The following is a 13,277-nucleotide window of genomic DNA, read 5'->3' on the forward strand; positions in this document are numbered from 1 at the left end:
CTAAGGGTTTTACCACCACTATCTCTTTAATAATGCACCATAGCCCAAGAAGGAAGATGCAAGTCTCAGCCAGCCCACGTGAGGACCCTGCCGAAGTGAGCCACCCCGGGGGCTGCGCTCCGGCTGGCGGGCGGCTGGACTGAAAGGGGGCGGCGCGCAGGTGGGGCGGGCCGGGGGCGGGGCGGCGCGGCGGTTCCGGGATCCGGGTCCTGGCCTCCACAGCCGCCTTGGGGCGCGCTGAGCGCTGGCCGCAGTTGGCGGGCGCATGTGGGGGCGCACAGCGCGGCGGCGCTGCCCGCGGGGACTGCGGCGCGGCCGGGAGGCGCTGTTGGTGCTCCTGGCACTACTGGCGTTGGCCGGGCTGGGGTCGGTGCTGCGGGCGCAGCGCGGGGCCGGGGCCGGGGCCGGGGCTGCCGATCCGGGACCTCCGCGCACCCCGCGTCCCGGGCGGCGCGAGCCGGTCCTGCCGCGGCCGCCGGTGCCCGCGAACGCGCTGGGCGCGCGGGGCGAGGCGGTGCGGCTGCAGCTGCAGGGCGAGGAGCTGCGACTGCAGGAGGAGAGCGTGCGGCTGCACCAGATTAACATCTACCTCAGCGACCGCATCTCACTGCACCGCCGCCTGCCCGAGCGCTGGAACCCGCTGTGAGTGCGCAGCTCGGGGGAGGAAGCCCGCCCTCAGAGCCCCGGGCCTCAGTTTCTCCATCAGAGCAGTGGGAGGGCGGGGAGCTGGGGTCTCCAGGATGGCGCGTCTTATTGAGTCTTTCTCCGAAGACGATAGTGTAAGAGCTCATATGGGGGCGGGGAGGCAAGAAAGTAAAAAAGACGAAAGTAGAAAAAAAATTACCAGAAATTGGCAAGTCTGTTAGTGATCTCAGCTCCCTTCTCCTTGAGAAGTTATCATCTCCCTGAAAAGGTGGGGGTCAGGGCTAAGCAGACGGGTTTAAGGCGAGGACCCCCTAGCACCCAAAGGACAACCCCGCTCTGCCCACCTCGCAGTGCCTCCGCGAAACTGACAACTCCTCTGGGAGGGGACGGGCTCCATTCATTCATCTGTGTGTGCCAGGGCCTAAGGGACAAACAAGATGCGAGGGAGCGCCCCACAGGTGAAGAGAAAGGTGGCTGTAAAGGCCCCTCAGCGCTAGAAAGCCTCCTTGCGCTCTCCCTGGGCATTGGATTTCTGAGCTTTGGGTGGAGGAAGGCGGGAAGGGGCACGGGGTGGGAAGGGCTCCTTCTGGCCGTGATCCACCCCAGCTCACCCCTGTGGGTGGTGCTGGACTGGAGCCAGCGTGGTCAGAGGCCTAGTTCCTGTTGGAGCTACTGGCTGGGCAGGTTGTGCCCCTGCCTAGGTGAGGATTCAGGGCACACGCTGGCAGCAGGAGGAAGGACAGGTGGCTGCTGCCACCTTTGCCGCTGGGCCTCCTGGGCTCTCACTTTTTCTTCGAGGTGTCAGGGATCTTCCAAGTCCTTTTTTGAGCCCCTTCCTTACAGACTTTGAGGAAAAGAGGACTCAGAGAGGGGGTTCCAATTGGAGCTGGTGGTGGCAGCCTGCTGTGTGCACCAGGCACCTGCCACTCCTCTCCCCTCCAAGCCATTCCTGCTTTACAGGTGTGGAAATAGGTTCGGAAAGGATAGGTGACCCACCCAAGGCCCCTTAGCTGGAATGTGGTAGGACTGGTCTGGAGGGACTATGGCCCTTCTGGCCCAATTGGCACCATGCTGATCTCAGGATTTTAGGGGCCAGCTCCATGGTACCTTGGCCAGAGAGACCATGAATGATGGAATGAGGATGCCCCACCTCTGCCCCACTGTTTCCACTGTCTTCCCTGTTTTGGGGATCTCCTCATGCCTAGCCTCATGCTTCTGCCTGAGGCATTTTTCACTGTTAGTCTTTTTGAGTAAAACTTTGTTGGGATTGATAGTAGTTCCTCCACTCACCAGCCTAACGCTTGTTTAGCTCCTCGAAACCCTGAGGGTGCCCGCTGAGGCAAGGTGAAGGGGAAGCTTTCAGGTTATATCCAGCTTCAGGTTAAATCCAGCCCAGGGGAGATAAAATCCTGGTTCTTTTGCTCGTCACTTCTGTGATCTCCGGCAAGCTACTTAGCCTCTCAGAGCCTTGGTTTCCCCTCAATTGCAAAATAGGAAACTCATAAAAGTGAGTCTCCATGCATTCTTCATAAAAGTGAGTGGAAAGAACACACTTAGGAATTAATAAAGCATCAATACCTGGGAGCACACTGTGTGCTTAAATCCTAGTTTTTTCACCTTTCCCTTTTGCCATGAATGTACTCAGGAGGTTGCTTTTGAGAGTCATCCAGGGATTGGTTGTAGTTTTTCTTTCCTGGATCCAACTTCCTTTATTGTCGCAGGTTGTGAATATCTCTTTGAAACACTGTGGACAATCTGTGGGGCTTATGGTAACCTGTCTCCATGGTGATGCAGCTGCCCTGTGTTCTCTCAGGATTTGCTTGTAGATCCTGCTGTTGCATTGACCCTGGAAGTTAAGCCAAACCCAGCATGATAAGGAGTGTGAATGCCTCCTGCTTCTAATTCCTGCAGCAAGGCCTGTTGGGTTATTCTTACCCAGCCAGAGAGAAAGGTGAGCCTGAGCTGTGTGGGTCTCTGTTGGGCCAGGCTTTGAGATGTAACTTCAGAGTGGTCAGTAGGGTCAGGGTCTTTTGTGGCATCTCACTTTTATTACAGTTCATCCAGGAGCTAATCAGGGTCTTGAGATTTTGCCTGAGAAACCTGAATGGCAGATCATGAGTTCACAGTGTGGGTATGGGGTTCTCTGCGAGTCTAATAAACAGAGGGATAATGAGGGTCCTTGAATGTTGCAGGAGGGAGGGCCCCGAGGGAGGAGCATCTAGTCTAACCAGAGAGGAAAAGCCACACCCCCAGGTCACATAGCACATCCCGGGCAGAGCCACAGTCCAGATCTGTTACTCGTTCCTCCCTTTTTGGGTGGGGATGACTATTTCTATGTTTATTTTAATTATGAAAGCAATGCATATTCACTCTAGAAATGTTGGCATGCACAGAGAAACAGAAAAGGAGAAAAATGAAAATCCCCAATAAACCTACCACTCAGGGAGAACCATTGTTAACGTTTTGCTGTGCCTCCTAGACTTTTAATGGAAGTCTTTACTCTGTAGTGCCTTTTATCAGAGGAAAGGAGTTGGAAATGACTAAGGGACCACTTGATTTGGCTCTTCCTGGTGTCAGCAGGGTGTGGGACTGTGTCTGCCTTCTTGAAGAAGGCCAGACCACGAAAAAGACATTTCAGAGTACTGGTCCTAATTCTGTGAGACCCAGTATAGACCTGGGCCTCTCTATGAATCTAATAATTTACATGCCAGTGGATTCGAGTATAGTTTTGTTAGTTACAGCACTGAATTGAGGAGGAGGCTAATGATGACTAGGAATCCTTCCTTGCATGGTAACATAGTATTAATATATATTAATATAAATAAGTATAGTAAGTAAGTCAGTAAGCATAGTAGTATAGTATGACTAGCATCTCAGCAAAGAAGGCGAATTTTTACTCTGAGATGATAGCGGGTCAAAGTGGGGAGACAGATAGCTGGGTGTGTGGCCCTCAGGAACTTTAAAAAATATATTGATGCCAGGAATCTTCCCCAAAACAATGAAATCAGAATATCTGTGGCTAGGACCTAGGCTGAATCTGATATGCAACCACGGATGAAAGCTACTGGCCTAGAGCCTGTGGATTTCTGAGTCAGAAGATTTAGGGTGAGTGTTTTGGAGGGTGTGGAGAATGCCAGAACTAGACAAAGTAAGGATTAATAACAGGTCAAATGTAGTTCAAGCCAGTGATGACATCATAGTCAATTGAGTGGTGTGTCACAAGGAAATGGTTATTAGTAATGTCGTACCAAAATTTGCAAAAAGTTTTAGTTTCCATAGAATACGGGGAACCCGAGATGATCACTGTAACACCGTTCTCATTTGCATTCTGATATTTAGCAGAAGCAAAAGAGTGGAGTAACAGACAGTGCCCTCAGGGCTGGACATTTCTTCAGGTATATCTATGATAGGGATACCATATGTGTGAACACCAGCCATTCTCTACCAGGGCAGAAGAACTGTGAACCATTGGTCAAGGAAAACATGGTGTTTGTATTTCTTGACTTGCTCTGGTTTTAGGCTTGTTAATACTATAATTGCAGATGTGTGTCTGAGTTCAGGGGTCAGGATTTGGGTGCTGGGATGGCAAAGAGTCTCGAAGTAGTTCTTTTTTTTTTTGAGGTGGAGGCTTGCTATGTTGCCCAGGCTGGAGTACAATGGTGTGATCTTGGCTCACTGCAACCTCCACCTCCTGGGTTCAAGCCATTCTCCTGCCTCAGCCTCCCGAGTAGCTGGGATTATAGGCAAGCGCCACCACACCCGGCTAATTTTTGTATTTTTAGTAGAGACAGGGTTTCACCATGTTGGCCAGGCTGGTCTCAGACTCCTGACCTCAGGAGATCTGCCTGTGTTGGCCTCCCAGAGTACTGGGATTACAGGCGTAAGCCACCCTGCCCAGCCTCAAAGTGGTTCTAAACAAGTAATTCAGCAAAAGTATGTCTTGCTAGGGTTGCAGAAGGGAGTAGGACATTAGACTGATGTTTATTTTGTTTCCCCAACAAAGTTGTGTATATTTTATGAATTCTTATTAGATCCACCTTGAGAACATCAGAGTGGCATTCTTTCTTGAGTCAGTACTTCAGTACTTCAAATCCACAGAACATGTTCAATTTTGGTTAATATTTTCCTGATACCTTTTTCTTTCACTCATTCTGTGTCCATATGTTTTTGGTGTGTCTTTGAATAGTATGTTGCTCGATTTTGTGTTGTCATTAAAAAAAAAAATCCAGGTCAGGAGTGGTGGCTCACACCTATAATCTCAACACTTTGGAAGGCCGAGGTGGGTGGATCACTTGAGGTCAGGAGTTCGAGATTAGCCTGGCCAACATGGTGAAAACCTGCCTCTACTAAAAATAAAAAAATTAGCTGGGCGTGGTGGTGAGTGTCTGTAATCCCAGCTACTCGGGAGGCTGAGGCAGGAGAATCACTTGAAACCAGGAGGCTGGAGGTTGCAGTGAGCCAAGATTGCACCACTGCACTCCAGCCTGGGCAACAAAACAAGACTCCATTTAAAAAGAAAAATCCAAACTGACAATCATTGACTTTTAACTAGATAGTTATATCTACTTACATTTATTGTGCTTACTGATACTTTTGGATTTGATAGTGCTGTCTTATTTTATGTTTTCATTTGTTATGCTTTTTTTGGTGCTTTCTTCCTCTTTTTTCCTACTGCTTTTTGAGTTGATAGAGGCTTTTCCCCTCATTCCGTTTTTTTCCTCTCTACTAATTTAGCAGTTATATTATCTATTTCTAACCCTAGTGGTAAATTTTAAAGTACATATTTAACTCAACGAAGTCTAAAATTAATCATTAACTATGGACCATAGAATGCTTTAGTATTGATCATCTTCTCTCCTAATTTGTATGCCATTTTGCTCCAATATTTTAATTCTGTCTTGCTTTTAAACCAACAAATTAGAATAGCTAAAAATGCAGTATTTATTTGTTCAGATTTATCCATAAGTTTACCATTTTCTCTGCTCACTATTCTTTCCTGAGTCAGAGACCTTTCTGGGATTCTTCTCCTTCTTCCTGAAATACATCATGTATTAATTGCTGTAGAGAGGTCTATTGTTAATCCTCAGTTTTCTTTATCTGAAAATGTTTTTATTTTGCTCTTGTTCATGAAAGTTGTGCTGGGTATATAATTCTACATTGGTAGTTTGACATTTGAAGGTATTATTCCCTTGTCATCTGGTTTGCACCATTGCTATGAGATGCCTACAGTGACCCAGATCTCTCTGTCATTCTTGTTTCTTTGTCATTCATTTGAGGTCTTCTTTTATTTAAGCATATTAAGCATATTTATTTTATAATCTGTGTCTGGTAATTATGTTATCTAGATTAGTGTTTTCTTGTTGTTCCTTCATGAAGAAGACTTCTTTTACTTTCCTGTCAGCTAAGCCATGCATTTAAAAGATTTTTTTTTTTTGAGATGGAGTTTTGCTCTAGTTGCCCAGGCTGGAGTGCAATGGCGCGATCTCAGCTCACTGCAACCTCCACCTCCTGGGTTCAAGTGATTCTCCTGCCTCAGCTCCTCCCTAGTAGCTGGGATTATAGGCGCCTGCCACCATGCCCTGCCAATTTTTGTATTTTTAGTAGAAACGGGGTTTCACCATGTTGGCCAGGCTGGTCTTGAACTCCTGACCTTAGGTGATCCACCTACCTTGGCCTCTCAAAGTGCTGGGACTATGGGTGTGAGCCACAGTGCCCAGCCAAAAGATTAAAAAAAAAACAACTTTTTATCAAGATGTTTTGGGTGTATATACCAGGAGGGTTTCCCTAGACATCTTAGTCTTCCATGTTGCCAGAAGTAGAAGTCCTATATTCACTTTTAAAAAATAATTATTTTCTATACTAGACAGGATTCTTTTGGTTAAAAGTGACTGAAAGCCCAATGCAAACTGCCTTAAATATAAAAGAAAATATATTGGGTTCTCTTATAGAAAAGTCTGGGATGAGAACTGGGTTCAGGTTATTCTGGGCCCTGGATTCAGGGACTCAATTGATGTCATCAGGAAATTATTGATTGGTCAGGCCTGAGGCATGTAACCTTCCCAGGGGTAGGGGTGTGTGTCTGTGTGTCTGTGTATGTATATGCATGTGCTTGTGTATGTTCAGCCCTCCACAAACCACATAGACTGAGAATTGGAAAAGGTTGGCTCTTGAAAGAGAAATCAAGGTGCAGTACAGTGAAGAAAGGAGAAAGGATTCTAGGCAGGTAAGACACAAAAATGTACATTACGATCTCCTTGGCCTTTTCTTCAGAGGATATGAATTGATTTTTTTTAAAGACATTTATGTGATAACCTTAATATAAAGATAAAAGAAGATCAGGAGGGGCCAGGTGCAGTGGGTCATGCCTGTAATCCCAGAACGTTGGGAGGCCAAGGAGGGTGGATCACTTGAGGTCAGGAGTTCGAGACCAGCCTGTCCAACATGGCGAAACCACTTCTTTACTAAAAATACAGAAATTAGCCAGGCATGGTGGCGGATACCTGTAATCCCAGCTACTTGGGAGGCTGAGGCAGGAGAAGTGCCTGAACCTGAGAGGCAGAGGTGGCAGTGAGCCAAGATCCCACCACTGCACTCCAGCCTGGGTGAAAGAAAAAAAAAAAGGAAGATCAAGAGGCATTTACTGTATCCATTAATTCATTCATATCCATATAATAAGTAAATATTCTACTAGCAGAGATTATTGTAGTCCCTACCCTGTAGGGTTGTTAGGAAGGCTACATGAAGTAATGTGTATAAAATGCTTATATGGTGCCACTCCTGTATTAAGCACTCAACAAATGGTACCGTTATTACCAGGTAAAGTACAAGGCGTGCTGAAAATACAGAGATAAACACAGCTCAGTCTCTGCCCTTACAAAGCACATGCAATATACCAGAAACTTAGGGAAATGATTGTGTGCTGTGATGTAGCATTAAATTCAGTTTTAATCCAGTTTGTCCTCAAGGCAAAAGTGGAACCTTAAAGTGATCCATAGCTGTCTTTGTATGATCAAAGAATGCATAGCTTTTTATCAGTCAGGAAAAGGAGAAAGTGTTTTTTTCTGGAAGCAAACTTAAAGACATTTCAAAAAGATGTACAGACGATCTCCGATTTAAGACGGTTTGACTTAAGATTTTTCAACTCTATCATAGTACCCATGCAACCAACCTGGTTTTCACTTTTGGTACATATTTGATAAATTATATGAGGTATCCAATACTTTATTATACAGTAGATTTGTGTTAGATGATTTTGCCCAACTGTAGACTAATGGAAGTGTTCTGAGCACATTTAAGATAGGCTAGGCTAAGCTGTGATGTTCAGTAGGTTAGGTGTATTGAATGCATTTTCTACTTAGAATGTTTTCAACTTATGATGAGTTTATTGGGATGTAACCCCACCGTAAGTCAAGGAGCGTTGGTATTGAACCTCATAAAACAGAATGCCTTTAGGAGATGTTTTCAAAAAGAAACAGAAACTATACCAGGACAAGAAAAAGAGAAAGGGCAGAGTATTAAATTATTGCTCAATGAAGGCATTTGCTATGAGGAACTAAAGAAATATGATCTAATCTTTTAAAAATAATATTTCTTTGTGATTATAAAAATTATAGATGTTCATCTTAGGACAATTTTAGAATGCACAAAAATATAAAAAATTAAATAAGAATCAGAAATAATCTCACTTCTTAGAGATCACCATTGATAACATTTTGGCATATTTCTTTCTATTGTTTATTGTTTATGTGTGAACGCACTCACATACATGTTGTTGTTTCTAGAACTGGCTGTTTGTAGATTTCTACCCTGCCTTTTTGATTTAACATTATAGTGTGACCATTCTCCTTTATCATTAAATATTCTCTAAAAAATGTTATTTGGTTGTTTTACATGGTGCCTCTCATGTAGTAAACACTCAACAAAGGGTACTGTTATTACCAGGTAAAGTACAAGGCGTGCTGAAAATACATGGCCATGATTTCCTCATGCAGCCATACTATACTATATTTTCTTCTTGTTCGACATTGAAATTGTTTACAGTTTTTTGCTATTATAAATAATGTTACAAAGAAAAATTTTTACAACATGCCTCCTTCAGGGTATTCTGACTATTTACTTAGGCAAGAAATGTTTATGTATATTGATAAGAGATCAGAGAAAAGAGGAACATTTTAAAGCTCTGAATATTAATTGAAAAATTGGCACCCAGCCTTCTTGTGATTTAGATGGCACAAATAAAGAGCCCACCTAGACATTCTAGAATGGTGGCCCTAGGCCATTGGTTTTAGTGGAAACATATTTTAAAAAAAAAAAAAAAAAAAAAAGCAGGGCTGACAAGAGAAGAAATAAATTTTTATCCAAAATAGTAAGGATGTGATTTCAGACTAAAGGATAGTTCTTCACGTTGAATGCACTTCACTTTGAAAACCTCACTTCACCATCCTTATTGTCACTTATTTCTTTTGAACTTGTGCATGTTTGAAACAGTTTTAGCAGCATCTTAAGAAAAAAATATTTATTTTAGGTTTCACAAAAACACTTTTGTTTTTCATGTAGTGTAAGGAATTAACTTTTTTTTTTTTTTTTGTCTTTTTGGTTTTTTTTTTTTTTTTTTTTTTTGAGCCAGGATCTGGCTCTGTCGCCCAGGCTGGAGTGCAATGGCACCATCTGAGCTCACTGCCACCCCCGCCTCCCTGGCTCAAACCATTCTTCCACCTCAGCCTCCTGAGTAGCTGGGACTACAGGTGTGCGCCACCATGTCCAGCTAATTTTTTTTTTTTTTTTTTTTGAGACACAGTCTTGCTCTGTTGCCCAGGCTGGAGTGCAATGGCCCCTGATCTCGGCTAACTGCAAGCTCCGCCTCCCGTGTTCACGCCATTCTCCTGCTTCAGCCTCCCAAGTAGCTGGGACTACAGGCGCCCGCCACCAAGCCTGGCTAATTTTTTGTATTTTTTTGGTAGAGGCGGGGTTTCACCATGTTAGCCAGGATGGTCTTGATCTCCTGACCTCGTGATCCACCCACCTCGGCCTCCCGAAGTGCTGAGATTACAGGCGTGGGCCACCGCGCCCGGCCCAGCTAATTTTTGTATTTTTGGTAGAGACAGGTTTTTGCCATGTTGCCCAGGCTGATCTCCAACTCCTGGGCTCAAGCATTCCTCCCACCTTGGCCTCTCAAAATGCTGGGATTACAGGTGTGAGCTACCGCGCCCAGCCTCGCAGTTAATTATTTCTGAGGCTCCTGGTGAGCTACAACTCAACACAATCTAGCTTTTCTATGCATCTTGTCTAGTATTCAGGGGCTTAATAATCAAGACACAGTTATTAATATTTTTATAATACACACACATATGTTTTCCATTTGCTATAACGTGTATTTGTTGGAGGGGGGATGTTTCTTTTTGGTTTTTGTTTTGTTTTGTTTTGTTTTGTTTTTGAGATGGAGTTTTGCTCTTGTTGCCCAGGCCGGAGTGCAATGGCGCGATCTCGGCTCACTGCAACCTCCGCCTCCCAGGTTCAAGCGATTCTCCTGCCTCAGCCTCCTGAGTAGCTGGGACTACAGGCACCCACCAACACGTTCGGCTAATTTTTGTATTTTTAGTAGAGACGGGGTTTCACTATGTTGGTCAGGCTGGTCTTGAACTCCTGACCTTGTGATCCACCTGCCTCAGCTTCCCAAAGTGCTGGGATTACAGACATGAGCTACCGTGCCCGGCCCAGAGTGAGGATGTTTTGGTAGATATGAGAAATAATGGGATTGAGGAGGGCATTTGTAAGGGCCACTGAAATTGAGCTACATAGCTACAGATCAGAATGGACTTGGTGTTTGGATGTGTCCTTCACAACATTAGACCTTTTTTTCCTCTTTTTATATTAAAGTTTTAATTTGAAAAAATTTAAACCTGGAGAAAATTTATGAGACACCAGCATAACAAACTTCTATAAATCCTCCACCTAGATCCACCCATTATTGTTTTGGCCCATTTACTTACTTTTTCTCTTTCTATATGTCTACTATAATATTATATACATTTGAGAGTAAGTTATAGAAATAACAGTTCTCTACCTGTCTCTACTTCAGCATGTAGTTTCAAAGAACAAAGACATTCTCTCATGATACCATGATATAATATCAAGTCCAGAATATTTATCCAATATTGGATGTCTATAGCTGTCCCAACCTTTTTTTTTTTTTTTTTTTTTAGACGAAGTCTCGCTCTGTTGCCCAGTCTGGAGTGCAATGGTGCTATCTTAGCTGACTGCAACCTCCGCCCCCCGGGTTCAAGCGATTCTCCTGCCTCAGCCTCCTGAGTAGCTGGGATTACAGGCAGGCGCCGCCATGCCCGGCTAATTTTTTTGTATTTTTAGTAGAGATGGGGTTTCACCACATTGGTCAGGCTTGTCTTGAACTCCTGACCTCAGGTGATCTGCCGGCCTCCTCGGCCTTCCAAAGTGCTGGGATTACAGGTGTGAGCCACCACACCTGGCCAGCTGTCCCAACTTTTATAGCAAGATTTTTCCTTCCTAATCCAGTATCTAAGCAAGAATCAGGTGTGACACTTTAATCAGGCCATTGCTGTGCCTCTTTAGCCTCACTCAGTCGGGAACAGTTCCTCAGTCTCTCATGGTCTGTTATGACGTTGACATTTTTGAAGAATAAAGACCCATTGGTTTATAAAATATCTCAGTTTGGGTCTGTCAGATACTTTCTTTGTGATTTATTTTATGGTATGTATTACTGCAAAATTTAGTGGCTTAAAATAGCAATAAACACTTGTTATTTCACATAGTTTCTATGGACTAGGAATTTAGGAGTAGCTTAACTGAGTGATTCTGGCTTGGAATCTCTCTCGAGATTATAGCCAAGATGTCACTTGGGACTTTGATCCCCTGAAGGCATAACTGGGTGGGGCTGGAGGTTCTGATTCCAAAATGGCTCATTCACGTGGCTGGAAAGATTGTACCGGCTGTTGGCAGGAAGTGTCAGTTGCTTGCCACATAGACTCCTCCATAGGGCTGCTTGAGTATCCTCAGAACATGGCAGCCGGCTTTCTCCAGAATGGATGATACATTCCATTGAGGAAACAAGAGGAATCCTCAATGTTTTATGATGTAGTCTTGGAAGTCACATACTGTTTGTCCTGCTTTTCGTGTGTGGTGGTTTTAAAATATATCCACAAATTCTTTGATAGCCTCTGTCCAAGAAATGGAGCCACATTCTCCTCCCCTTGAATGTGGACCAGGCTCCCTTCTCTGGAGCACAAAGCCTTCCACGGGGTCAGTGCTAAGTTAACTACTTGCATGAGTTGAAAGCCTATGCTGTCTGGGGATTCGGCTCCTGGCTGGCTAGGTGCTGGTGGGGATGCCCAGTGGCTTCACATCACCAGAGCTTTCATGCTTCCAGCCTAGGCTGACCTTTTTTCAAGTGCCCAGAGCAGGGCCTCCAGATGCAGCTGGGGTGAGTATATAAAGCTGACTGAGAACAGCCAGCCCCTTTCAGAGATTCTCAGGTAAGCCTGTTCACAGCTGAAGGGAAATCATCCCAGTGACAGCAGAGCAAGGCTACTGCCAGGGAGCCTTGGAACTTGCTGTAGAGGCTGTCCTGGCATTAGGAAGAGGGACGTAGAACTCATTCCAGGGAAGAGGACCCTGGACCCCGAGAAGGAGAAGAGAAATTGTCCTTATCTTGGTAGGAGGGAAGGCCAGGTGGGGGGATGTGATACAGGGATCTTTAGATTCAGATGGCCCACCTGAGCCTCCTGTTGGGTAGAAGGAACAAGCCAGAACCTTGCAACAAGATCCCTGGACACAAAGATCTCAGCCCAGTACATACTAGCAGGTGCTCTGTGAACTGACCAAGTCACTCTACCTTTCTTAGCCTTTAACGTGGGAGCAATAAATGCTAACATAGGAAGTGGTTTTGAAGGTAAAATGAAGTACTACATGTCATCAATTCAGAGGCACATTTTTTCCCACATTTCAACATTTCTAAAATTAGCATGTGTCTTAAAAATCAATGCATCTTACCATTATGCTAGGCAGCACTTGTCTTTTTTTCCCCCCAGGTTTTAAATTTATAGGTACATGTGCAGGATATAGTTTTGTTACACAGGTAAACGTGTGCCATGGTTGTTTGTTGTACAGACCATCTCATCACCTAGGTATTAAGCCCAGCATGCATTAGCTATTCTTCCTGATACTCTCCCTCCTCCCACCCCCGATGACAGGCACCAGTGTGTGTTGTTCCACTCCATGTGTCCATGTGTTCTCATAATTCAGTTCTCACTTATAAATGAGAATATGTGGTATTTGGTTTTCTGTTCCTGCATTAGTTTGCTGAGGATGATGGCTTCCAGCTCCATCCATGTCCCTGCAAAGGACATAGTCTCATTCCTTTTTATAGCTGCATAGCATTCCGTGGTATATATATACACCACATTTTCTTTATCCAGTCTATCATTGATGGGCATTTAGGTTGATTCCATGTCTTTGCTATTGTGAATAGTACTGCAATGAATATGCACGTGCATGTATCTTTATAATAGAATGATTTTTATTCCATTGGGTGTGTACCCAGTAATGGGATTGGTGGGTCAAATGGCATTTCTGCCTCTAGGTCTTTGAGGAATCGCCAC

At 44.6% G+C, this 13,277-nt stretch overlaps 1 protein-coding gene across 1 annotated transcript in view; it reads left to right on the top strand.

Annotated features, from left to right (window-relative positions):
* The first annotated feature begins 210 nt into the window (after nucleotides 1-210).
* Nucleotides 211-13,277, top strand: part of GALNT12 (polypeptide N-acetylgalactosaminyltransferase 12) — a 42,502-nt gene continuing 29,435 nt past the window's right edge. Inside the window, exon 1 of the mRNA XM_054502234.2 lies at nucleotides 211-642. Within this exon, the coding sequence (XP_054358209.1) occupies nucleotides 266-642 (377 nt within the window). The 5' untranslated portion in view covers nucleotides 211-265. The remainder of the gene's footprint in view (nucleotides 643-13,277) is intronic.

Source organism: Pongo pygmaeus, chromosome 13 (assembly GCF_028885625.2).
Source record: "Pongo pygmaeus isolate AG05252 chromosome 13, NHGRI_mPonPyg2-v2.0_pri, whole genome shotgun sequence".
Taxonomy (NCBI): Eukaryota; Metazoa; Chordata; class Mammalia; order Primates; family Hominidae; genus Pongo; species Pongo pygmaeus.